The 27,837-nt window shown below is 43.7% G+C and overlaps 2 protein-coding genes and 1 pseudogene across 9 annotated transcripts; all 3 read left to right on the top strand.

Annotated features, from left to right (window-relative positions):
• The first annotated feature begins 8,515 nt into the window (after positions 1-8,515).
• LOC103652138 (uncharacterized) lies at positions 8,516-9,864 on the top strand (annotated as a pseudogene).
• Positions 9,865-10,452: 588 nt separating this feature from the next.
• On the top strand, positions 10,453-21,775 carry LOC100283562 (pyridoxal kinase). Of its 8 annotated transcripts, none has more exons than XM_035965865.1 (14): positions 10,454-10,738; positions 10,862-10,941; positions 11,032-11,197; positions 11,822-11,915; positions 11,997-12,101; positions 12,349-12,432; positions 12,574-12,647; positions 13,131-13,195; positions 13,310-13,373; positions 13,548-13,613; positions 14,108-14,164; positions 20,146-20,190; positions 20,277-20,330; positions 21,185-21,771. In XM_035965865.1, exons 3-14 carry the CDS (start codon positions 11,117-11,119, stop codon positions 21,326-21,328), a joined length of 933 nt encoding a protein of 310 aa, XP_035821758.1. In that variant the 5' UTR covers positions 10,454-10,738; positions 10,862-10,941; positions 11,032-11,116; the 3' UTR covers positions 21,329-21,771. The 8 variants fall into 8 exon arrangements, with proteins under 8 accessions (XP_035821757.1, XP_035821758.1, XP_035821759.1 ...); XM_035965866.1 differs by having other exon boundaries at positions 10,621-10,738; positions 10,862-10,918; XM_035965864.1 differs by lacking the exon at positions 10,862-10,941 and having other exon boundaries at positions 10,453-10,738.
• Positions 14,172-17,583, top strand: LOC118476688 (uncharacterized). Its single transcript, XM_035966286.1, has 2 exons — positions 14,172-15,231; positions 15,325-17,583. Exon 2 carries the CDS (start codon positions 16,308-16,310, stop codon positions 17,436-17,438), a length of 1,131 nt encoding a protein of 376 aa, XP_035822179.1. The 5' UTR covers positions 14,172-15,231; positions 15,325-16,307; the 3' UTR covers positions 17,439-17,583.
• Positions 21,776-27,837: the final 6,062 nt, after the last annotated feature.

The following is a 27,837-nucleotide window of genomic DNA, read 5'->3' on the forward strand; positions in this document are numbered from 1 at the left end:
GCCGAGGGGTCCTTTGTGTCGTCAACAGAGAAGGTAGCTTCGGCCTGGGCCAAGGTTTTGACATGACTGCAACCTGCCTTCTCCAAAACGGCTGCAACCCCCCTCGCACCAGAGAATGCACAGACGTCCCCACGGTCACTCAAAGTCTCCTCAAAAGCTTCGGCTTCACCACTGATCCACTCGATGACGCCCTCAGGGTCGCCCCGTATGAAGTTGTCTTCGTTTGAGTAGGCGCCCACGTTGGCGAAGCTAGTCTTTATCTTTTTCACACATTCCACTTATTTTTCAAAACACCTTTCTTTGGATGCGCGAAGCTCTGCAACTGTTTTTTCAAAATAATTTTTCCAGTATTCGCTGGCATCTCGATCAGCTTCGGCAACAGCGCATTTTAATTTGGCCTCAGCTAATTGTTTATGAAGATCTTCAATTTCACTCTTTTGGGCCTCAGATTGAACTTTGGAAATAACTTCGTCTTCTTTTATCTTGTTTACCAATGAAATTAATATTTTATCCTTTTCAAGGCCTTCGTTCCTTAGTTCAATCACCTCTGAACAAAGGTTGTTCAGAGCCATTGTGCACCCTTCATCTTCGATATTTTTCTGTGCCCTGAGGGCATTGCTAAGGATCAAGCCCTGCAAGAGGAGTATAGTATTAAGTATAAGCAAATGAAATAATTCATTTTTTAAATACAAAAATTGATTTTCATACCTTTATACTATTATATGTCAAACTGTCGGCCAATTCATCATTCGACAGTACTGAGAGACCATCTTCTAATGTTGGGAATCCGAAGCTTCTACCCATCTCTCGGCAAACAGATATCTCTTTGCTATCCGGGAGACAGTACAAAAAATCTTCTTCTCCGCTGCCGTTGAACACTAATGCCCCCTTCGGATATTTTAGCTTCTGGGCATAGTGTTGAGCTTCTCGTTCTTCTTCTTTAGAGAGTCTTTTTCCTGAACCATGACGCATGATATATTCAATGCTTTCTTTTAAAGCTTCGGGAGCAGGAGCGGCAACTTTTTCAGGCAAAGTCTGTTCTATAGCCTCTTCCTCTGCTGCCTTCTCTTCAATTTCCGAGGTTTTTTTCTCAACAGGCTCTGAAGGCCCAGCCTCGGCACTAGCCTGGCTCGATGTAGCTTCAACTTCAGCCGGTTTTGTTTTAGCTTCGGTTTGCATTTTCGAAGCCTCGGCAATTTTCCCTGAAGGAGTAGAGCTTAAAGCTTTTACTGTTTCCAACACATCTAGTACATTTGCCATCCGTCTTCTTTTGGGAGTTGCCGCAAGACCTTTTTGTGCCTTCGGCACTGTTACTTCTGCCGAAGGGCTCAAAACTTCTAACATTTTTGTTCCTTCAATTTTTGGCTCTTCAGCCTTATCAGTCTTCGACTCAGCTAGCTCGGCTGAGGGTACCTTCGACATTACAACCGGATCTTCAGCCTTCTGTGTAGGAGAAATGGGCTCCTTTGGCTTAGCAGCTGAAGAAGTCTCTCCGCCAAATTCAGGCACCACGGCCGGTTCAATATAGCGTGGCCGGTGGGTAAGGACTTTCAGTTTTTTGCTCTTCGGCGCAGGCTCATTGGGGGCGGTCGAAGCAGCTATTTTGGTCGAAGCAGCAGCCTTCCTCTTCTTTCCCTGTCCTCGCAGCGGGTAGCAGTAGTCGGGGTAAACAAAACCAATGGCATCAAAAACTCTGTTTAATCTCTTTTTTCCCCGACCACCAAAGGATGTGGATAATGCATTATCTTCTGCTTTAGAATACGGCCCAAGCAGTTCATCACTTGTAGCTTCGATACATTTTAGCCAGTCATCATCCAGTTCATCAAATTTATCTCCGTATCTGAAGGTGTATTTCAGTCGAAACAGCTCACCTTCGCCAGACTTGGTGACAGTCTCCTTCGGCATTTCCCAGTTCTCTACAAGTGGCCACACTCTGAAGGCTATATGCTCCTGGATTAAATCTCTTGTACCAATAAAAAAAGCAGACAGTACCGAAAGCCTTTTGGCATGCTTCGACGGCTTCGTCAATCTCAACCTTTGGCCTTCGAAGGCCGAACCGGGACCAAATGGGTCGCATAATAACTTCTTTAATATCTTCTCTCGCCTTCAAGTCATTCTTCACGTAAAACCATTCTTCCATCCAGGCTCCAGGCCACCTTTTTCGGTATGTTGGCACCGGATAGCTTGCGTTGGGGCGGGCAGTAAATCCATAACAGTCAAAGTTATTGTGATATTGTTCCTTGCCCATGGCCTTCGTCTCATATGCAAGTTCATGCATACTGCAGAAGCATTTTGCGCTTGGCTCCACTCCCTGGCTTCTCACAGTCCAGACAAAAATTCCCATTCTAATAATAGCTTCGGGGGTTATCTGATGAAGGAAGATCTGATAAATTTTCAACACTTCGACCACAAACTTGCTCAATGGAAACCGAAGCCCAGCTTTGAAGAAGCTTCGATAAATTACAACCTCGTTTTTCTCAGGGGCAGGGACGTTGTTGTCTCTGCCAACTCTCAAAATGGACATATCCCGAAAGTATCTTCCTCTCATGCTCTCAAGGTGATTTTGTTTGATGGTCGATTTTCCGAAAATCGAATGACTTGGCCTCCAGGGTCGGTCCTCAGAATCTTCACCCCCACTTTCAGCATCATAACTATCACTGTCACCAGTTTCTTCAGATAGGCCCTCCAATATCTCTTTTGTAATCTTCTCTGTATTTGATTTTGCCATTGATTCTAAAAACCCAGCTATATAAGGATTCACAGCCTTCTTCTGCTCAAAGAGCTTCTCCTCTTCGGTTAGCTCTGTCTCAGCAGCAACTTTCTTGTCTTGAGACATCTTTTCTTTGGAAATGGTGAAAATGTGTCCTTCAAACCAAAGCTTAGAAAGCTTGAGAAACTAAGCAAGCATTGGTGAGCAAGAGCTATAAAATTGAGCAAACAAAGCAAGTGGCACAAACAACGTACCAAATATGGTCAGGGTGAGTTCTTATTTATACGATCGACACGCTCCAAATTGGAGGGTCCCGTCTGTCATTGACTGTTGCTATTCTAGCAAAGGTAAGGTGTTTTTTCGGACCTTCGGCTTAAGGCCTTCGTCCATGTCGTAGTCTGAATTCGTTATCTTAAACAAATTAATACTGCGAGGGGCTACTGTTGGGGGCCTTCGTCCTCCGAAGGTCTTCAAAAACATAATTTAACAATGTCTTCCAAGTATGGTTTATGGACAGGTATCTTCAGGTTCATGATAAAAGCGTACACGATGAGGAGCATGATCGTGACGAAGGTTGCCGTCGCTCTGAAGCTGTGCGCAAGGGAGCTTCGGCTAAATCGCAGAAAAGGGAACCGACTTAAAAGGGAAAAGGCTATTCGGTCCTCATAGATTTTTCTATAAGCCAATAGTAAATGTAAGGGGCATGATTGTAATTTCTCATAGGCTGTGTCCTGTGTCTATAAATAGAAGAACAGTACCCCCGTACTGTTCACGCTGACTTGTACTCACTTTTGCGTCATACTTGTACTCACTTGCCTTTTATCAAGTCAAAGGTACTTTTGTAATTCAGTATTGTTCTTACCTTTCCATGATTATATAATTAAAAATAAATGATATGATATGATTGTCTGTGTTGTGTTCTATATGCCATACGTTTCTTCTTCTATTTTATCGTATAATGCATTGATGAAGGTATGTTCTTCATGACCTTCGTTTGAAGATCATTATATCCTAAGGGAAATAATGTTTCGAAGGATGAAGGGCATTAACATTTAACATCTTGTGTTGCCTTGTTCTTGACTCATAGCATTTGAGAACAAGTCCCCAACACTATACATGCATAAGTTGTTAAATCATATTCTGTTACCTATGCATAAGGGAAGTTAGTCTAATCAAATCATGTCTTGCACCTCTATATCTCACATGCCTTTTCCTAAGTACAAGATCTCTGCCAGGGGGAGTATTTCTTCGTCTATAAAGTGGGAGAAAATTCATTCCAAATGGAGAACACTCATTTAGGGGGAGTGATAATGTTGAGTACTTCAATTGGTATTATTTGATAAATCTTTTATGAGGGCATGTCTTATTTGCTTCCTATGAGCTTTTAATGTCTTCCTTTTCGGTGGTTGATGCCAAAGGGGGATAAGTTATAGGGACCAAAGCAATGAAATGTTATCAAACACCAAACACCACAAATTTAAATTTTTGATCCTTCAAGTGGTTTTGGCTCTTTGGTCTAAAATAGGAAGCAAGTGAAGTATGGAGTTAGGGGGAGGCTTAAGTCCATAATCTCACATTGTGGGGACAAACATGCATCCTAGCAAGTAGATTGCATATTTTCATTCAAATGTTTGTTATATTTGCTTGCTTTGGTTGTGTTGTCATCAATCACCAAAAGGGGGAGATTGTAAGGAAAATGGACCCCGGACCATTTGGCTAAATAGGTTTTGGTGTTTGATGATCAACATAACCTGTGGACTAATGTGTTTGCTAGTGTTTGTGTTTGTAGTTCACAGGATGCTAAAGTTACTTGGACTAAGGCATTGAGGAAAGCAACACCTCAAAAGAAGACATTATGAAGATCACAAGTGAAGATGAACAAGTATCAAGCAAGTCCAAGAAACGAAGACAAGTGTAGCCAGGCGGACTGTCCGTGCGAGGGCACCGGACTGTCCGGTGCACTAGGGAACAGTAGCCCAACAGCTAGTTCCAGGTGGCATTGGTGGGGAGAAGCCACCGGACTGTCCGGTGTGACACGCGGACTGTCCGGTGTAAAAGCCTACAACACCAATGGTCACCTGTGGTGTCAGTCCAACAACTAGGCGCACCAGACAGGGGGCACCAGACTGTACTATGCACCACCGGACTGTCCGTGTGCCACAGAGAGCAACAACTTTTCTCCAACGGCTAGTTTTTGTGTTGGGGGCTATAAATACACCTCCAACTGGCCATTTCAAGGTGTGGGAGCCCAAGCAACATACCAAGGCATATAGTAGACATTTCCAAGAGCTCATACACCCAAGTGCTTAATAGAATCACTCGGCGATTAGTGTAGGTGCTTTGCGAAGTGCTTAGGTTAGTTAGACCGCTTTAGCGCTTGTTCTAGGAGAATCCTAGTTAGCTGAGTTAGTTTAGAAAAACCACACAATCCCTCGGCTCTTGCACGAGTTGTTGTAATTGTACCGAGTGGGGTGAGAGTCTTGCAAGACCGTGGCAACCGTGTTTGTGTCACGGTCTCCATTGTGTACTGGAGGGAACGAGACTCACAGTGTTTTCGGCCAGAAGCTCGATAGTGGAAACGGCGGGGAGCGTCCAAGAGGAGTCGGAAGCAAAGCACCACTTGCGCGTGGAGAAGGCTCGCGGCTCTCTACAGAGTTACTCGACCGAGGTGCTTGGCCCTCGCGTGGGCTTCCCTTTGCGTAGGGGCACAAACGAGGATTAGTCAGGACCTTGTGTGGTTCCGTATACCTCGGTAAAAATACCAGCGTCATCCACGAGAGTTTGCATCTCTACCTTGCTCTTTAGCTTCCACATTTATATTAAGCATTTAAGTTTCAATCTTGTATTCATACTTAGATAGTTTAGGATTGAAACTTAGACATTACGGTAGAGATAGCAACACTTAGACAAAACATAGTTTGCACATTTTAGATTGTTTATTTGTATAGGTTTTGCTCTAGGGATTTATTTGTGGCCTAGTTTAGAGAAAGTTTTAGAAGTCCTAACTCACCCCTCTTAGGCGGCACCTGTTTCCTACACTAAGGAAACAAAAGCTTCAGAAAATGTCAAAAGATAAAGTCGAAGGAGCAAGAAATGAAGTCAAAAGACTCCTCAATGCTGGAGTAATCAAAGAAGTTACTTACCCAGAATGGCTTGCTAACACTATGATGGTAAAAAATGCAAATGGAAAATGGAGGATGTGCATTGATTTCACATATCTCAACAAGGCATGTCCGAAGGATGAATTTCCTTGGCCAAGGATAGATTCCCTCATAGATGCAGTGACCACTTCAGAACTCATGAGTCTACTAGATTGATATTCAAGATATCACCAGATATGGATGAAGAAAAAAGATGAGCCCAAAACAAGCTTCATTACCCCCAGTGGTACCTACTCAGGGGCTCAAAAATGCTGGAGGAAGCTTCAACAGAATGACATCAAAAGTGCTAAGTACTCAAATTGGCAGAAATATTCTAACCTATGTTGATGACATCATAGTTAGAAGTACGAAGAAAGAAGACCACAAAACATATTTGCAAGAAACATTTGCTAATTTTGGAGAAGTAGGCCTTAAGTTGAACCTAAAAAATGCATCTTCAGAGTGAAGAAGGGAAAGTTCCTAGGTTGTCTTGTGTCAACCAAGGGAATCAAAGTTAACCCAAGCAAGATAGAAGCAATACTTCGGATAGAGCCGCCAAAGTCCAGAAAGGGTGCCCAAAGGTTGGCAAGCAGGCTAGCATCACTAAACAGGTTTATCTCAAGGTCTATAGAAAGAAACCTACCTTTCTTTGAGGTATTAAAGTCAGCCGAAGTGGTGAGTCAGAACTGCCTCTCCCGTCCGAGGTTGGCCTCGGGCGAGTTGAAACAGTGTCTCCCGTCCGAGGTTGGCCTCAGGCGAGTCGAAACAGTGTCTCCCATCTGAGGTTGGCCTTAGGCAAGTCGGAACAGCGTCTCCCGTTCGAGGTTGGCCTTGAGCGAGTCGGAACAGTGTCTCCCATCCGAGGTTGGCCTCGAGCGAGTCGGAACAGTGTCTCCCGTCCAAGGTTGGCCTCAGGTCAGTCGGAAGAGCGTCTCTCGTTCGAGGCTGGCCTCAGGCCAGTTGGACAGCATCTCCCGTCTGAGGTTGGCCTCGGGCGGGTCAGAACATCGTCTCCCATCCGAGGTTGGCCTCGGACGAGTCGGAACATCGTTTTTGTGCTCATAAGAACCCGATGGATATCTATCTCCCACATTCGCTATTTAATGACATGAATTAAAATATGCAGTTAAAGGATTCAAAAGATCTGTCATGAGATTCCTGGAGGACTCAATATTCTTTTATTATAAATACACAACATATAAATCTCATATCGAATTATACATTCCTGATGAATGATCACTCTCTTGTGTAGAGAGAATATTTCCTAGTTGAGATTATAATTCCATGATGAAACCTTTCTAGAAGAAATAAAGTCTGAGTTGAACACCCAAATTTTATAATCCATATAAAGGGACAAACCTATACAAACCCGAGAAGAAATAAAATGAGGCACCAAAGGACCTAAAGTTAGCCGAATAAGCATATGTGCATTCTACGAGTTTTACTCATGGTATATTCCACCAAATGTGGAATTATGATACCCTCATAAGCCCTAATGGCATAAATTTGAAAGGTTTAGGTGTTACTGGTAATATATCACTATTGTGCCAAAATGATAGACTATAATATTGTATCTGACCAATGAAGAATCCCTATCAGGTTGTATTTGGTCTTTGATGGACTTTTGTTACACCATATCATAGAAGTTGCAATGAATGAATGCCTCGAGCGATGAGTTATATTTGGAATACAACTATATTATCTCCTAAGTCCTCTAGAAGGACAAGTTATTTGCTTTGCACTACTATATATATTGTGGTGTATGATAGAGTGAAAAGTGTAGGACCCCAACCTCATCCATCCTCATTATTCCTGATGAACAATTAGACACACCTTGAAGAATATGCTTGAGTTATGAGGGATAATGACTTTGATAGGCATCATCGTAAGGGGAGCGAATGCTTAATATTGATCACAATTGTAAAACACTGACTGACATATTATATGCCCTGAAGGCGTTAGCTTGATGATCAATATCTGAACCTTTATGGAATTTTCTATCAGATATGTAGATCTAGTCGATTGAACACAACTAGTCAAGGTTGCTTATTTATGTTGATATGTGCATTTACCTCGTGTATCCCAAAAGTTAGTTGAGGTGAAGTTCTTGAAATAATCCTTGCAAAAATATACATTTGTTTGCTAAATCTCTATGCGTATATACTTTCAGAAGAAGATGTTTTGCCATGTTGAGACAATTTTACAATAATCAGGGGAGCACATTTCTAAAGTTATCTCTTGTAGAAGATTCGATGGAATCCAGATCTAGAAGATCGAAATTTGTCCTAATACAGTTGTTGTACTATTTTTTAGTGAGTTTTCCTGAAGTTTTTCACATAGGGTTTTTAACGAGGCAACAAAGTGCAAATGCAATTCACGTCACCATGTACTCTTTCTCCATATTTTTTACATTGGGTCTTTTGGAAGTTTTAATGAGACATGCGTTGGTCGCGGTATTCGTCCAAGGGAGAGTGTTAAAAAACCCTAATCTCTACTATCCTATATGAGTCTAACGAGGGCGTCCACCACAGCTTCACCGTGCCCCCGCGCGCCCCCACTCTCCGCCATCAGCGCCCGCTCTCCGCCATCAGCGCCCCCGGTCCCCGCAGCCCCGTCACCTTCCTCCCCACCCCCTGGTAACTTCGTCCCGGCCACACATCCCGCCATGCCGACGCGCACCCTAGGCCCCTCCTATGCCCCTCCCCCGAAACCCTCGCCCCTCAATCCCCGGCGGTGTGGTTTTGCGGTCGTCACGCCCTCGCAATCCCTGGCGGCGGCTGATGCTCCCTCCTGTCTTATGTTGCTACCTGGTGGTGGTTGAGCTCGATGGCTGGTCACCGGTGCCCGTGGCGATGAGCTCGACAACCGGACTGCTAGCACCCTTCGCGTCGTGCGTCCAACACGGATCTAGGATCTGGCAAACTCTTCACCCCCTACTTGTGCCCTACCACACTCCACAGATCCGTCGCGGGCCCATGCCGCCCTCCCCTCGTCGGCGGCGCCGAGGGGTCTCCGTGCTCGCTTCGCGGCGGCACTAGAAGCCGCGCGCGGTGCCCCACCCGCTACGAGGCCCGAGAAGCTGATTGTAGTCTTCTCCCATGGTGTCAGCGTGGATATCGCACGGGGGCTAGCCGAGGGGTTCGAGGCCGTGGAGGATGACTTGCTCGAGAAGTTCATTAGCGACTCCGACGAGGAGAATGAGCACGGGTGGGTTGTCGTCAGCTTGGGCTCGAGTGAGGAGCTCAGGAATTTCAGGGCGTTCGAGAGATTGATGTCGTGGAGGGTGCTAGCGAGGTTTTGCTTCCATCAGACGTCGCGGTGGACGAGGTAAGTGCTGACGAGGAAGAGCTTTTGGGTTTCTGGGGATCCTTTGCTGCCTTTATGGAGTAGATGTGGAAGGAGTCGAGGGAGCTTGTGAATCAGGACACCACGACACTGGTCGCTATAGTGTCAGGGATCAACAATGGCGGGGTAGGGAAGCTGATGGCTGCACCTGAGGCAGAGACCAGAGCAAGGTTCAAGTGCAACTACTACAAGTTCGCCATGGATCAGGTCGCTTAGAAATGTTTGCTTTACAGTTTAGGAGCCTGTCTTTCATCACCCAGTTCTAAATTTTGTTGATCACTTGTTTACCGCAATCAGCTAATCAAGTACACATATATCATTGTGTTTCGTTGTAATTTCTGTAAGGACGGCCACATCAAACACTTAACTGGATATTCAGAAAATTCGTTTCTGCAAAGAGTGAATCTCTATTAGAGAACTGTGTTCTTTGTTGTTAGTACTTACACAAGAATACCATGTAGTAGATCTGTCTTAAATTATTCCATGCTTGCTTTGTAGGCACAATACAAACTGCAGTTTCCAATACTCATAGAGTTACTGAAAGCAGTGGAGGGGAAGCAATGTATCATATGTGAAACTATCATCTTGGAGTTCAAAGAAATTGTTTCTATGTGTGGTGGGCCTGAGGAGAACACTAGAGCAAGACATTTGTTGAAACAACTTACGTAAGTTCTGTTACATAGCTAATTTGATTTCTCAAGGCCCGTGAGTTGGTGTATTTATAAAAATATTATATATTTATATCGTCAATATAACATTAGTGGTACGATAATATTTTGTCACACGGATTTTGTATACCATAGTGATGTTTGTCGTTTCGTATCTATGTTTTATACTAATTTTTAACCCTTGTGGCAACGCACGGGCACACACCTAGTGAAGGATTATGTGTGCAAACCGAGTTTACCACTGAAGGGTCTCGCTTCTCTATAAAGGAGCATGTACCCCTCATAATGAACAAGAGAAGAGTTCATCCATCTTTGTCTCTTGTCGCTTTGTGTTTGTGCTGCCTCGGGAGGGGAAGGGAAACAAGTCTTTCATATCTTCTTATACCTGATCTATTGATGAGAGAGAGGTAAGTGGATCTGGTGATCTTTTCTCAATAGTTTTAAGGACCCCACAGAAGCAGACCCTCATTCTGTCTGTTGTGCCCAAGTCGGCCTTTAGAGGCCCACATAGCAGACTCGCCCTTTCTGTCTGTCGGGCCTAGATCGGGAACTAGGACCAAGCCCAACTCGTCAAGCCCGCCGCCATGGACCATGGTGCGGTCGTGTCATCGCGTGGCTCGCCTCCCCTTCCCACGGGCACGACGAGGATCCAGCCCGTCCCTTTCGTAACAGACGCCCCAGATCCCGCCAAGCTGTCCCTCCCAAGCGTACGATCCCATCGCCATCCACCACTGGTCGGTCCACTCCACCGCCCGTCCCCCGTGCCGTTCCGTGCGTCGCATGACTGTCGCCGCACTCCGCTTGCCGCCGCCCGCCGCAGCTCCCTCCGGCCGCGCGCGCCTCGTGGGGGCCGCCGCGCACCGCTGCTCCCCCAGGTGCGCGACGCAACAGGCATGGCCTGCAGCAGCAGCAACAGTATTTAAATAAATTAAATAAATATTTTTTCCAAGATCATTATCGAACAAGCAATCGCCTCACTGGTCAACCTGACTGAATAGGTGAGGTGAGGTGAGGTGAGGTCAGTGGTGGATTGAGAAGGGAGGCTATCGGATTCGGTTGCTTCTCTTCTCCTCTTCCTGTACTTCCTCCTCGTGTTCCAGTCTTGATCGGAAGTGTATTGGTTCTCGCTTAAAGCGTGTCTGTCCTGTGCCTGTGCCTGTGCCTGCAGGGAGGCGTTTGGGTGGTGGTGCTCCCAGCTGCTGCTGACGCGGAGCGGCCGGACGAGGACGACGGCGGCGGCGGCGTACCCGAAGATGGCGCGGCCGCCGATCCTATCCGTCGCGCTGCCGTCTGACACCGGCCGTGTGCTCAGCATCCAGTCCCACACCGTCCAGGTTCAGCCCGCTGCCCTGACCACCTGCGACCATCCGTCTGTTTGCTGGGTTCCTGCTTGCACGCCTCGATGATTCAAGAGCCCGGACTCTGCGCCTGCCTCTATGACTTTGCTTATTCATTCGCACATGGATGTGTCCTTGAGGAGTTGTGTTTTAGATTCGGCAGCAAAGCAGTGGTTTTGTGGGTTGTAGCATGTGGACTAGCTGACTAGACTATGAACACAGCTCTATGGTCTATTGAGTCTGGATATGGGTTGCTGCATGTATTGTAGGTTTAGATTGGGTCTCCCTTTCATGTGTTGATGCCATACATATAAGATGGTGCACGCATGGTCTCACGAGTCACGACTGTGTACTAAGCACTGGCGCAATCGTTTGTGCACGTCATTGGCATGAATGTCACCTAATAAGTGGTGGCACAATCGTTTGTGTGATGGATCAGTGGTTATGACTGCTTTGTCTTTTGTATGGCGAGCGGTCACGACTCACGAGTTTGTGTTTTATTCAGGATTTGTTCAGTCAAAATAGTCTGCTTCGATTTTGTTTCAGAGCAAGAATCATTGAGCATTTTCACTTTCTTATTTGATAGCCTGCTCTTCTCATTCTCTGATTGCTCCAATTCAGGGGTATGTTGGCAACAAATCGGCCGTCTTTCCCCTGCAGCTCCTTGGCTTTGATGTGGATCCAATAAACTCTGTACAGTTTTCTAATCATACAGGTAAATGTATATCGTGGATGTACACAATCTCGTACAATTCACTTGGGACACATAAACAATTCCAGTTGTGTGTTATCTCAGGATACCCAACATTTAGAGGTCAGGTTCTTAATGGCAAACAGCTCTGGGACCTTATTGAAGGACTGGAGGAAAATCAGTTGCTTCATTATACCCATTTATTAACAGGTGAAACTAGACGTGCCCATCCTTCATGTCCAGGAAATAAACTAGATTAATTGCTTGGTCTTATGATATTTCACCATGATACCAAGGAAAAATCAGTGACTTTCTACTGCAATATATATATATATATATATATATATATATATATATATATATATATATATATATATATATATATATATATATATATATATATATATATATATATACACACACACACACAAAGTGACATGCTGTTTATGGTTCTCAGGTTATATAGGCTCAGTTTCCTTTTTAGATACTGTGCTACAAGTTGTTGAGAAATTGCGATCAGTTAATCCTGATCTTGTATATGGTAATCTTTTCTCATCTTTTGTTATTTGTATGCTTGCTTCTTCTTTAATAAATTTAATTTAACAGGGACAATTTAGGTCATAGCTAGAGACTGACTAGACATGGTTAATTCTTCTGTTTGCTAATTGCAAACATGCTGCAGTTTGTGACCCAGTTCTAGGTGATGAAGGAAAACTATATGTTCCTCAGGAGCTAATATCTGTTTATCAACAGAAGGTGATTTAGCCCATTTTCGTATTCTATGATTTTCCAATACATTACCAAAATATGGGAATTGCTTGTCCTTACACTTTTTAGAATGGCAAGTCTGTTATTTATTACAAATACATGTTTTTTCAATATACATGTAAACATGTCGTGTTCACGGGTTCTATATTTTCCCTTTGATCCTTCTGTAGACTTAACTGTCAATTGATTTTATAGAACACTATTTATACTGTACCTCTTATAGAGCTGCATACAGACAGTTATGCGTCTTTCTTCCTTCTACTCAGATCAAAACTTGGGCTTATTACTATTAGTTTATTTACCCTTTGTCCTTCTACTTTGGAATGCGATACAATAGGCCAAGGCATCTCATTTCAAATTTGCTATTTTTTAGTTCTTATTCTTGTGGCAAACAGCACACGCATAATGCTTTGCAATCCTCATACATATCGCCAGCCTAATTTTACCATTTTATCATCAAACCATTTGTAGGTTGTTCCAGTTGCTTCAATGCTTACACCTAACCAATTTGAAGTTGAACTACTTACTGGATTGAGGTAGCCATGCTCTTCTTTTGAAAAAGTGAAAAAAGGAGTCAGCATACCATACTTATTGTATTGGTAGATTGATAGATTGCATGCAGCTTTTCCTGAATTGACATATACTTACAGGATCACCTCCGAAGAAGATGGTTTGACAGCTTGTAATACCCTCCACAGTGCCGGACCACAGAAGGTTTGCCCCTTATCCAACAGATAAATCAACCATGAAATGTGTTAATTGGGATACACCTATACATACAATAACCCGCGATCTATATGGTTTGCTTCTTTTGTTCCATGTGTCGTCTTTTTAAAGGGCTACTAATGAAGTTGTGTATCCCTGTGTTTGGTTGCTATGATCTTCCAGGTGGTTATAACTAGTGCTCTTATTGAAGGTAAGCTGCTCCTTATCGGAAGTCACAAAAAAACAGAGGTAACTTTCAATAGAATCGTGCAGCTGACATCTGTATACGTGCTACTAGCAATGTAGTCGAGATGCAAATGGAAATTTTGTTTGTCCAACAAAGCTGTTAAACAAAATTATGTGGATACAAAAGTATTGCGGTTACCTGGACATCCACATGCTATTTATGGCAGTATGTTCAGATACATGCAGACACCAGAGCCAACAGAAACCATAAACTTTTTTAATAGTAATAAAAACAGAACCTATATACATCCAGGTCATCTGCTGAGATACAGCAGGATGTCTCACGGCTGTGGAATAGTGGCCAACTAAGCTGCGCTACTAGTTTTAAGATTGGCATGTAAAATAAATGTCGGGTCTAGCTTATGGTTATTACTTGTGTCGATGGATGCAGTGGAGATGGGTGTAATTTGATTCAGAACTTATGCTTTTTTTTTGTTTTGGTATGGTAATATTATATGTATATGTATGTTTGAGATTTACTTTATCATTTTCTTCAGGAACAACAGCCAGAACAATTTAAGATTGAGATACCAAAGATACCTGCATATTTCACGGTATATCCATATCTCTTTATTCTTTCGCTAGAAACTTCTAGAATGGAGTGTGGAGTACGGAATATGATTGTTTTATTGTAGATTGATTCTTATAGGAGTTTCCTGTAATAATCCATTTAAACTAAGTAGCCAGCGAGCATATGGAAGTTGAATTCATGTGACAAAAGCTAAGTACAAAATATAATTAGCACACAAAATGACTTGCAAGCTTCTAATGATACTTATCTAGGGTATTATTGCCATTAAAATTGGTGGCATCAAGAATGGCAGAGACGAGAGAGACAATCACACAATCAAGTGCGCAACATCTGCAATGAACTGTTTCAGGTGCACAGTGAAAATGTGTGCTTGTGAAGTATCTCTCCTAATTATAGGAGTATGATAGAGAAGTGGATTAACCAATTCTGAGTAAAATGGTAGAAAAAAGAAGTAAATGCGGACCTGTTTCCTTAGCATATTCTTCATTGGTGTTTAAAGTCTTACTAAGTTTACTAGCCAGTTACCCGTGCTTTGCTACGGTTTTTATATATCATATAAATAGGTATTAACTTTGCAAGGACGAAGTGGTGGAAACTCAAAGGGGAGACATCCAAAGTTTTTAGGGAAAGAGTTTTTGTGGATGGCGCTTGGTCCGAAGAAGAAGATGCAAACAATATGTGGGTGAAGATGACAACTTGTATTAGGAAGGTGGTGTCAGAGGTGTTTGGAGTGACCAAAGGGAGCAGCGGTGAACTTAAGAGTACTTGGTGGTGGACCGAGGATGTTCAAAAGGCAATAAAGGAGAAGAAAGAATGTTACAGGAGCTTGTTCCATGACAGGAGCGCGGTCAACATAGAGAGGTATAAGGTGGCAAAGAAGACTGCAAAGCGAGCTGTGAGTGAGGCAAAGGGTCGAGCCTATGATGATCTTTACCGAAGACTAAGTACAAAGGAAGGAGAGAAGGATGTATATAAGATAGCTATGATTCAGGAAAGGAAGATGAGGGACCTCAACCAAATTAAATGCATTAAGGATGAGATGGATTAACTCTTGGTGAAAGGACAAGACATCAAACAGAGGTGTCAGAGGTATTTTAACAATCTTTTCAATTGTGAGAATGAGACTATGGACACCCAATTGGATGATTCCTTTGATGATTTAAATAGATGTTTTGTACGCAGAATCCAAGAATCAGAGGTCAAAGAAGCTTTAAAGAGGATGAAAGGGGGCAAGGCGATGGGCCCGGATGGTATCCTAATAGAGGTGTGGAAATGCCTTGGGGATATTGCTATTGTTTGGCTAACCAAGTTGTTCAACCATATTTTTCAATCAAACAAGATGCCCAATGAGTGGAGGAGTACATTAGTACCAATCTTCAAGAACAAGGGAGATATTCAAAGTTGTACCAACTATCGAGGGATTAAGCTCATGAGCTACACTATGAAGCTATGAGAGAGAGTTATTGAGCATCGCCTGAGAGAAATGACTCATATCATAATGAATCAATTTGGATTCATGCCTGGAAGGTCAACCATAGAAGCAATTTTCTTAATAAGGCAGGTCATGGAGCGATATAAGGAGCAAAAGGACTTGCACATGGTTTTTATCGACTTGGAAAAGCCCTATGATAAAATATCTAGGAATCTCATGTGGTGGGCATTGGATAAGTGTGATATCCTTGCCCCTGGGATGGGATATCCTGGCCTAAGGTTTAATAGAATTAATAGAGTATTAATACCAATAAGGTTGTCATGGGCATCATAGGGAGCGGTCACTCATGTGGGGCCGCACCTATGTGCGCCAAAAGCGAGAGGCCGCAGGGGGCGCTGGCAGCAGCGCGCGCAAGGAAGGCATGGCAAAGGAAAGCGCGCACAAGGAAGACATGGCAAAGGAAAGCGCGCGCAAGGAAGGCATGGCAAAGGAAAGTGACTGATTTGGTGGCTAAATTGATAAACCTAAATTGTAGGGGAGATAATTTCAATTAGCCTAGTTGGTCAACCGGTGACCTATATATAGGCCTGTATGCAGGAGACAAAGGAAGAAGGAATATATTATCAAACCAATCTCTCTCTCTTGCAATGACTCTCAAGCGCCTAGGGCTGCTACCCCAGAACCAAGCCTGCGGCAGAGGGGTATAACCTCGCCGGAGAAGACAGCTATCCTCATGGACCGAAGGTCCATGACACCTGGTATCAGCTCCAGGTTATTCTCACCACCACCAGCCGCCCATCCCTCACCACCACCAGCCGCCGCGCCATCAGCCGCCGCAATGCCCTCCCACCCGCCCTCTCCAACTCCAGATGCATTCACTCGGCTCAAAGAGAGTTTTGGCCGCTTCGCAGAGCAGTGGGATCAGTTCGTTGTGATGTTCCACCGCTACAAGGAGAAGACAGAGAAGGAACTCCAAGCAGCGGTGCAGCTTCAGACGGCAGCGCGAGGGTTCCTGGCACGCCGCCAGGTACAGTCCCTTCGTGGGGAGAAGCACCTTGCTGTGGCCTCCAGGGCCACCCCATGGCCGTCATCACACGAGCAGGCCGTGGTGCGCCTGCAAGCCGCAGTGCGCGGCTTCCTTGTTAGGCGGGCGGTGCGGAAGCTGCACTTGCTGATCAGCTCATCGCTGCACCAACTAGCAGCCTGCGCGCCCAACCACCAGGTCTCGTCTATACTTTTTGAACCCCCTGCAGAAGTCGAGATCTGGGTATGCAGCCCCCCTGCACGGCCAAAGAGGGTCGTCTCCTTCATTCGGGCACCTGCCTTGGTGCTGGACAGACCCAACATAAGAACGAGCTGGTTCCTCCTCCACCTTTCATCCAACGTGAAGGCCGCAGTTCAGCTCTTTCCTTGGGATCCAGGAGGACAGGAGGACATAGCTGCAGTTCAAATTTATATTTTAGTTCCACAATTATTTTGTATTTTCGTCTTAAATAATAAATGTAAGTCAAGATGTAAAAGGCTTAACTTTAAGTCATGTCAGGTAAGTCTATGGCAGCTCGAGGACGAGCTGGTCCTCAAGGGAAGGGGAGATGTCATGGGCATCATAGGGAGCGGTCACTCATGTGGGGCCGCACCTATGTGCGCCAAAAGCGAGAGGCCGCATGGGGCGCTGGCAGCAGCGCGCGCAAGGAAGGCACGGGCGCTGGCAGCAGCGCGCGTAAGGAAGGCATGGCAAAGGAAAGCGCGCACAAGGAAGGCATGGCAAAGGAAAGCGCGCGCAAGGAAGGCATGGCAAAGGAAAGTGACTGATTTGGTGGCTAAATTGATAGACCTAAATTGTAGGGGAGATAATTTCAATTAGTCACTTGCCTAATTAGTGGTTGCCTAGTTGGTCAACCGGTGGCCTATATATAGGCCTGTACGCAGGAGACAAAGGAAGAAGGAATATATTATCAAACCAATCTCTCTCTCTCTTGCAATGACTCTCAAGCGCCTAGGGCTGCTACCCTAGAACCAAGCCTGCGGCAGAGGGGTATAACCTCGCCGGAGAAGACAACTATCCTCATGGACCGAAGGTCCATGACAAAGGTGCATCTTTTTTTTCGGAAGCCTATCTCGAAAGAACTTCCAAGTTAAATGTGCTTGGCTTGGAGCAATTTGGGATGGGTGACCGACCGAGAAGTTTTCTCGGGTGCGCATGAGTGAGGACAAAGTGCGCACAAAAGACTCATGTTGGACTGTGGGGACAATATATGATCCTAGAGAGCTGCCAGGAGTAAGTACTGCGGGTCAAGAGATTGGATGGAGTGTTACAAGTGGTATCAGAGCCGACCCTCGCGGTTTCACGGGTGTGTGTGGGCTAGGGGGTTCGGGTATATGGCGCATGGCGCATGTGGGCCGGAGTGGTCACATGGCATGGCATATGACGACACTAGACACACAGACGCGGCCAAGAGGGGAGGTTCCTGGATTGGGGTTGACCACGAGAACGTCGATCTTCTAAGGGGGGTGGATTGTGATATCCTGGCCCCTGGGATGGGATATCCTGGCCCAAGGCTTAATATAATTAATAGAGTATTCATACCAATAAGGTGCATCTTCTTTTTTGGAAGCCTATTTCGAAAGAACCTCCAAGTTAAACGTGCTTGGCTTGGAGCAATTTGGGATGGGTGACTGACCGAGAAGTTTTCTTGGGTGTGTATGAGTGAGAACAAAGTGTGCACAAAAGACTCGTGTTGGTCTGTGGGGACAATATATGGTCCTAGAGAGCTGCTAGGAGTAAGTACCGTGGGTCCAGGGATTGGACGGGGTGTTACAATAAGCATAAAGTCCCAACAAAGTATGTTACGCTCATCAAAGACTTGTATGATAAGGTTGTGACTAGCGTCCGAACAACTGATGGTGATACAAATATTTTCCCGATTAATATAGGATTACATCAAGGTTCAGCTTTGAGCCCTTATCTATTTGCCTTAGTGATAGCTGAGGTCACGAGGGATATACAAGGAGATATCCCTTGTGTATGTTTTTCGCTGACGATGTAGTACTAGTAGATGAAAGTCGGAAATGAGTAAATAGAAAGCTAGAGTTATGGCGTCAGACCCTAGAGTCAAAAGGATTTAGAATTAGCAGGACCAAAACCGAGTATACGAGATGTGACTTTGGTACTACAATTAGTGAGGATGGAGATGTAAGTTTGGGAGGCCAGGTAGTACCAAAGAAGGACACCTTCCATTATTTGGGATCGATGCTACATAGAGTTGGTGATATTGATGGAGATGTTAGCCATAGAATCAAAGCGGGATGGATGAAATGACGTCAAGCATCGGGAGTCCTATGTGACAAGAAAGTGTCACAGAAGTTGAAAGGTAAGTTCTACAGGACAACGATTAGGCCTGCTATGTTATATGGAGCTGAGTGTTGGCCGACTAAGAGACGACATATCCAACAACTAAGTGTCATGGAGATGCGTATGTTGCGTTGGATATGTGGGCACATAAGATTGGACCGAGTGAGAAACGATGACATACGCGATCGGCTAGGAGTAGCGGTAATTAAATACAAGCTTATTCAACATCGGTTGAGATGGTTTGGATATGTCCACCGGAGACCACCAGAGGCACCGGTGCATAGAGGCATCATAAGACGGGACAATAATGTGAAGAGAGGTAGAGGTCGACCAAACTTGACATGGGAGGAGGCAATCAAAAGGGACTTGAAGGAATGGAATATCCCAATGGAGTTGTGTTGGATAAGTGTTTGGAAATAAGCTATCCACGTGCCCGAACCGTGATTAAGGCTTTTTCCTTTTAGTGCTCTCAAAAGCTTTTCCCCTCCATTTTCTCTCTTTCTCTTTTTGGTGATATCTTGTTGAGTTTTAACTCTAGCCTACCCCAACTTGCTTGGTCTAAAAGGCTATGTTGATGTTGATATAAATAGGTATTAAGATATTTATTCAAATATAATTATTGTTTATTTCTAAACACTAAGGTACGTGTGGCCTGGTAGTTAGCCCAAATTTCCGGAGCTGGGGGTGTGGATTTGAGTGCTCGATGTGCACTTTTTTTGCGCGATGTGGTAGGGTGGGGTCGGATGCTGAGCAAGCACAGTAGCTAGCTGCGTGGATGCTGGGTCCACAGGGCAGTAGCTGAGAGAGGGGCGAGAGAACCAGTCAGAGAGCGTGGGACGGACCTAGAGTGTCAGAGTGTCTACAGGGCAGTAGCTGAGAGAGGGACGAGAGAACCAGTCGAGGCACGTGGGGCGGGCCCATAGTGTCAGCATGGAGGGTGAAGCTGTGTTAGCACCAGGTGCCCACATTATGTTCTTAATAGAGTAGTATAGATAAATAGGTATTGCGATATTTATTCAAATATAATTATTGTTTATTTATAAACACTAAGATATGTTTGGAGCAAGTGGGTGTGGGTTCGAGTGCTCGCTCGAAGGGTGAAGCCGTGGTAGCACTAGGTGCCCACAGTAGGTTCTTAATAGATTATAATTATTAGTATATGTATAATTCAATCACCTGTATAAATTAAATTTTCACCTGGCTCCATAATGCTATGCAGGGAACTGGAGATTTGACAACTGCTCTCCTACTAGGATGGAGTAATGTGAGTACTGGAGAACATTCACTAACATTCATGTCCTTGGTTTTCTTGCTTCTAAAACATGGTTGCTTTGCTTGTAATTTACACAGAAATATCCTGATAGCCTCGAGAAAGCAGCAGAACTGGCAGTTTCCAGTTTGCAGGTATAAGAGTCATGCGCACTGTTGTTACGCTTTCTGTATGCTGAATTTAGGCAGCATGTAGTAGCGCTACTGATATTCGGTTACCTATTTCATGGGTTTTCCTCGCATATAGACTAAGACAAGAATCTCAACTCACAAGCAGGGCAAAGTTCCTTCCTTTTAGTTTCTTATGCAGCCTCCTGTTGACTTTCTGTTCCTGGCCTACCCTTCCCATATCACCAGGCCTTGTTCGTTTACACCAATCCAGTTCTGGATTAATATGGATTGGAATTAAGTCTATGTCACAATCCATACTCCAAAATAATCCAAGCCTACTCCATTTTTTTATTCGGTTAAACTCATCATGAATTATAACCCAAGTGTTTGAGAATTTTTTAAACTATGGAAGGCATGGATTCTATCCATAGCTCATTAAGTATGGAACAAATATATGAAGATATTGCACAAGTTTATATTAGAATCCATGTATCAAAAGAATAGCTAGTTTTGAGAGATACATGGATTAAATGATGAATTTAATTCCACTATGGGATTGGGTGTGATATATGGATTCACTCAATCTAGACCCGGATTAAATCCATAGTGGGATTTATTTACTTGTAACCGAACAAGGCCTCAATGGTTTTGGTCAGGTGCTATTTAAAGTCATATGCGTTCTGTTTTAATAAGGCTTCCACGCTGTATGTACATAAAATGTAAAACTAAAACAAGTCAGTTTTGACCAGTTTATGCATTTTTTAATGGATACGGTCTAGGGGTCTACTTGTGGCACTAGCACTGTCATGTGTAATAACTATTCGATGTTTACAGTTTACTTAATACTTATACTAACTAATGCATTATGACTTCTGCAGGCACTTCTGAAAAGAACTGTGGAAGACTATAAAATGGCCGGCTTCGACCCATCGACCAGCAGCTTAGAGATCCGGTTGATCCAAAGCCAGGACGAGATCCGAAACCCAACTGTTACATGCAAGGCTGTGAAGTATGGAAGCTGAATCCATAGTACCCCCACTGACAAAGGTGCCAACAATAATGAGCAGTGCCTGCACCGCCGATAAGCGGGTGCACCTACTTCCATGACTCTTGGTCCTCAGTTTTGGGATGCTGATTCTGTTACACCTTAGCTCCAAAATGAGAAACAATCATATTTCTGAAAAAAGGGTTATAGACTTATAGGGTTATATTCAGGCTGTGCGATTGCTGCAGTCTTTGGGAATGCGTGGTGGCCTGAGTGAGATTGTAAATGGTCCTTATCATTGTTGTCTTCCTCGTTGTGTTGTTGTTGTTGCTGCTCCCGCTGAGTTGTGGTGGTTGGTTGGAAACTCTAGGTATGCTTTGTTTGAGGCACATTACGAACATATGGTGTTGAGATGTGCTCATAATGCTTATTATGATAAGTGATTATTGAAAAGATAGTTATAATTTAATATTGACCTTAGTGTGAGTGTAGTGTTGTGCAACATGTCTTTTGAGTTTGTTTGGTTGGGCTGTGGCGCGAAAGGGTCTCTAGCTGAATTGGTTAGGTGGTCTGAATATCACTCCTCATGTCCTGAGTTTGACTCCCGTGGAAGCGAATTTTATGCTGTGGTTTAAAAAAAATCCTCTTGTCTATCTCACATCAAAGCATAAGTCTAAGAATCGGCCTTGCCGCTGTGTATGAGTGGGGTAGGGGTTCGGGGGTTTCTCGACATGTGTGAGAAGGTCTTCTTAATATAATACTTGAGGGCTATCACATGTCTACGTAGGGTTGCTGTGTATGGATGAGGTAGGGGTTTAGGGGGTTTCTCGACATGTGTGAGATCTTCTGCTTAACACAATACTCGGGGGTTGTCTTACCCCCTGTAGGTCGAGTTTTTTTGGTTGGGTTGTGGCTGTGAAAAAACATGTTGTGGGTAGAGGTGATAATGGATCACGATCCAAATGTTTCTTCACAAAAAGTTAGGACCCTTAAAAATTTTAATTAAAAGTGAATAAGAATAGGGTTTGACCTTAATCCGATTCAATCCTTAAAATTTCTAGTGTAAAATTTAGAGCTTATTACTACCCCTAGTTGTGGATTGAGTTGTGAAAAAGTTGATGTAGGATGTACGCCGTAAAAAGCTAAAAATCGTTTGGTGAAAGCCACTAAAAGTTATTCCATATATATTTTCACAGTTCCATCTGAAAGATGTTAAAACAGGTTCAGAGGTGCTTTTATTGTACTGTGAAAGAGTCGGCTTTAAAAAGTTTGTTTCTTGGATTGAGCCCTTTGATTTAGCTTGTCTTTTAGGGACAAAGTCAAAGATAAAAACCAAACCAAACGCACCCTTTTGTCTTGTGGTGCGTATCTATATGAAGCATATAGACAATCAATGGCGACGGTGAAGATTAAGCGGGTTTGTGTACATGGACTAGGACGATGAAGGAAAGACGCCATGAGGTTTGATCGAGGGATCAAGTGGACCAGGAGGCTAAATATGAGTGGCTAATACCTGGTAACATCAATAAGTGCCAAAGAATATGGAGTAGATTGTGTTGGTCAAGTCAAAACGACGGCTGACCAAGCTAAGCGGAGGTGCTGGATGACTTTGTCTTGAACGATCAATGGCTGGGCAATCCACGACTAGAGGTGATACATGTCGAGATCGCGGAAGGAGCATAGAGAATACACTACCCTAGAGTGGTTTGAGTCGTTTGGTGGTTTAGGTCTCAAAATTTGATTGGAGTTTCCACGGGAACGGAGTGGCACGTGCCATCATTGTGAAGCTTGTGTTGAGAGGAAGCGAAGTCATAGAAAGCTCGTGGCCTCATACGCTCAGATCTTAAGTTACACCATTTCGCCCCTAGTCTTAAGTGGTCTAACCAAAATATCTAGGTTATGTTATGAATAGCTCTATTAGTAAGAGGATGATTGCTTCTAACCAACTCATTTTCCCTCCATTTTGAGTTCCCCACACTCATGATTCATGGTCTTAGAAGTAGTTTTACATATAGTTCATTCAGTTTAGAAGAGATCCACATATGATCTCTTCACCGTTGTAATTCTATCTAGAGGCGGACTCACGTTGGGCTAAGCGGGGACATAGGCCCCTCAATTGTTTGATTTTAGTGAACATTTTATCTTATTTAATATAGTTACATAGGCACATTAGCTAATATTTCTCCATTTTAGGCTTTCCAGTTGAGCCCCACTTATCATAATAAGCATTATGAGCACATTAGTTAAATATTGGGCTGGATCCACCCCTGATCCTATCATCTGTCTAACCTTGACAAAGTACCTGATCAAGCAAAATAGGGCAAGAGCCCATGTATTGTCGGCTAATCAAGCAAAATCGAACTTGAATGGTCTGGGATATCTTGTCCAGTCCAGTTACATACAGCACACTCGCATAAACTAGTAGCTGCTGCTGCGAGGTAGTGTTTCCCCATGAAGTCTGTACTGCACAACGAATCTCTCGCTGCTAAGCAGGAGCAGACATGATATATTGAGAGATCTATGCCCCCACTCTCCGTTCACAGAATATTGAAATTGATCATGCACGCTCTCCGTTCGACACGATCGGGGCTCTTTTTGTATTTCGTTTTTTTTTGTTCCTTCCTCGCTTGGAATGTTATTTACCTTTTTCCTCCTCCTTTTTCACTTGGAATATAATTCCTTCGGATCCCGGTCTCCCCACCGTGGGAGACAGCCTTTATTCACGCGAACCAGCCTTTACTCACAGGAAACAGAAATAACAGAAATGATATTAGGTATATACAATTCACATAAATAACTCGTATATTAAGTAGTATCAAGAAGGTAAGTGAAAAAATATAAGAGACATATTTTAGTAAAAAGATGTCTCTGGCACGGTTCTTTTGAGTTTGGATACGGTTCCATTCATACGACCTACATAAGGGCTTGCTCGGTTACGTCAATTCAGAAGGTGATTGAAAGACATAACTGAACAAGCTCTAAATAAGTCGTATTTTAAGGGGTTCTAGTGAATAAGACACAAGATTTAGACATGTTGGGTTGTATAAATAAGTTTATTATAGGTGTTGTATTTGAAAAACTATAATATAGTATCTAATTTGTACATACCTGAAAATTGCTTTGTCTCTCTCTGCACAGCACACAACAGAGAGATCAAACAAGCCTTGCAGTTGCAGGTGCGGTGCTCAACAACACGGGGGAGGAGTAGCACGCCATGACCATTGACCACCATTGACCAGCTACTAGTGCTATTCATCAAATATCCTATTCAAACTTCTATAACTTAATGTTTCGAAAGAGATGTGAATCCACAACATATTTTCTATCCCATCTTCTATATCTATAATTTTAGTTTTTAAGAAATACAGGAGACAACCTCCTCTTCTCTCTATACTTAAAAAATACAAATTTTAAGTAATATGCTGCAGTAGTGCTTGTTTATATCGTAAATTGATTTCAGAGTACTCGCTTAAAACAACTTATATAAGATATATATAAGAAAAAACTATGAAGATATGGCACGACTCTCCTTAATTCTAGAGTAGCTATACTCTAAAACTCTAAATAGTGTAGCTCTGCTCCAGAGTTTAGATTGTTTTATCGTAACCAGGTAAATAACTCCAAACTCTATGTCTAGGTTGCTTTATTAGAGACTTTGGAGTAGCAAAAGAGACACTTTAAAATTTTGTACTGCGATTTTAAAAATTCTAGGGAGTTTGTAACTCTAGAGTTAGGGTGTTCGGCATGCTCTGGGCAACTCCTCCTTGAAGTGCTAGGAATCACCACAAAATGAGTCAAAAAGAAGTGAACGAGTTTGGCTCTAAAGAGCCAAAGTTGGGCCAGACTGGGCATTACCGGACAATCTGGTTTGCACCGGACATGTCCAGTGCTGGCCTGGTCGGATGGCCACAACTAGCCGCTCTCGGGTTTTTCTCGGGCGCGCTAGCTATAATTCACCAGACATGTCTGGTGGGCCAGGCGACCAACGACTCTTCGCTCGCACCAACGGTCGGCTCTGCAACCATCGTCGGCCACGTCAACACGGCAACGGTCGGGGGGTGGTCACCGGACAGTCCGATGCACCACCGGACACTCCGGTGCCCACCCGAAAAGGAAGGCGGCCAATCAGACGATTCGATGGCTGTTGCAGACAAGATGTTCAGTGTGCCACCGGATAGTCCGATGCACCCACGGACAAAGTCAATCTGTGCTTTCCAAAGGAAGGAGCAACGACTCCTTGGCCCTTTGGGGCTATAAAAGAGGCTCCTATGCGCCTCTACCAGTACACCAAGCATTCGTAGAACACACTACAACTCCGAGACTCTGTGACCATGCCTTCTAAGTGTTTGAGAGAGATTTGAGCGCACTTTCTGGGTCGTTACTCTGTCGCTTTGTTGTTGCGCTCTCTTCTTTGCATTTATACGTGGGTTGTTGCGATTGTGCTCTTGTGTGTGTGTTCTCACTCCCTCCCTTACTCTAAGTTTGATTGTGATCATTTGTGTAAGGCCGTGAGAGACTCCAAACTTGTGGAGATTCCTGACAAACAGGTTTGATATAAGGAAGATATATGTGGCACTCAAGTTTGATCTTTGGATCACTTAAGAGCGGTTGAGCGTAACCCTTAACCAAAGGAGGTCACCACAACGTGGAGTAGCAGGCATTAGCTGAACCACGGTAAAAAATTGTGTCGTCTTGTGTCTTTTTTCTTTATTGCGATTATTATCTTCTTGAGTTCTCATATTAACTTGGAATATTGCTCCTAGTTTAATACTCATCTCAAGGGAGCAATCAAAGAGTTCTCATCTCTCTACTCTCAAACTTGGTTTTATTTACTCTAACCCATATTATAGACCAGGTTCGTGTTGTTTTGAACAAATTTTGCAGGATCACCTATTCACCCCCTCTAGGTGCTCTCAATTGGCATCAGAGTCGTTCTCTTCATCAAGGGACTAATCACCTGAAGAGATGGATCCTAAAAGCAAGGGGAAGGTGACCGACAAGAAGGAGAAGGAGATCTCCTCCAATGAAACACCTAAGGGAGCGACCATCGACTCCGGGTCTAGCAAGAAGGACGAGAAGAAGTAGAAGCGCATCAAGAAGATAGTCTAATATGACAGTGATACTTCTTCATCTTCACCAAGGGAGGAAGACGACTCATCCTCTACAAAGAAAAAGCCATCAAACAAAACTATTCTAAGACCTCTTTCAATTATTCTCGCATTTCTTACAATCTCAATGCTGACTTATTATCTATTCCTCTTTACAAGCCTCCTCAATTTGATGGGGAGGATTATTCTTGGTGGAGTCATAAAATGAGGAACCATTTATTTTTCTCTTCATTCTATCATTTGGGACGTAATTGAGAATGGAATGCAATGCGTAGATAGTGATGATGAGAATTTTAATGATATTCTTGCTCAAGAAATGATTCACAAGAATGCCCAGGCCACAACTGTGCTTTTAGCCTCTTTATGCAGGGATGAATACAACAAGGTTAGTGACTTGGACAATGCGAAGGAAATATGGGATACCCTCTAGATCTCTCATAAGGCCAACAACATCACCATGATCACCAAGATGGATTTGATGGAAGGCACGCTAGGGAGGTTCGTCACGAAGAGAGGGGAAGAGCCAACTGAAACATACAACAAGCTCAAGACCCTTGTCAACAAGATTTGAAGCTATGGGAGCATAAGATGGATAGATCATGATGTCGTGTGCCTAATGCTAAGGTCATTTACCGTTATCAATTCTAATTTTGTAAATCTAATTCGTGAGAATGCCAGGTACACCAAAATGTCTCCTGAAGAAATACCTGGAAAATTTGTAAGCGAGCGCATGATGGCAAAGGAGGCGAGATACATCAACGACATCGCCAATGGACATCTTCCTCACTACGAGCCGCAACCAGTTGCTCTTAAAGCACAAATCAAGGGGAGTAGGACGGGATGGTGCTTGTGATCAAGGAGGCGCTCCTCGATCAGGTGGCACAAATTGAGGTGGCTGGTCTTAATGAGGACGGGGTGGTGCTTGTGATCAAGCGCTTCAAGACCACTTTGAAGGCCATAAGTACTACCCCCAACAAGCACAAATCAAGGGGAAAGCATTCATGCTTCAAGTGCAGTAAGTCCGTCTTTTTATTGTTCAATGCCCCAATAATAAGAATGACCAGGACCAAGACAAGAGAGGGAAGAAGGATAAAAAGAAGTTCTATAAGAAGAAGGGTTAGGCACATATTGGCAAGGAGTGGGATTCAGACTGCTCTTCATTCGACTCTGAGAATGAAGGACTTGCTGCCTCTACCTTCAACAAGTCATCCCTCTTCCCCAACAAGTGACACACATGCCTCATGACTAAGGAGAATAAGGTACGCGTGCGTGACGCTCCTAAGTACACTTCTTCTAATGATGAGGATTCTAATGATGATTTAGATTATAGTGATCTTTTTAAGGGCTTATATAAAGCTAAAGTAGATAAAATTAATGAATTGATTTATGCTCTTAATGAAAAGGATAGACTACTAGAAAAAAAAGAGGATTTGCTTTA

The sequence above is a fragment of the Zea mays genome, chromosome 3 (assembly GCF_902167145.1).
Source record: "Zea mays cultivar B73 chromosome 3, Zm-B73-REFERENCE-NAM-5.0, whole genome shotgun sequence".
NCBI lineage: Eukaryota > Viridiplantae > Streptophyta > Magnoliopsida > Poales > Poaceae > Zea > Zea mays.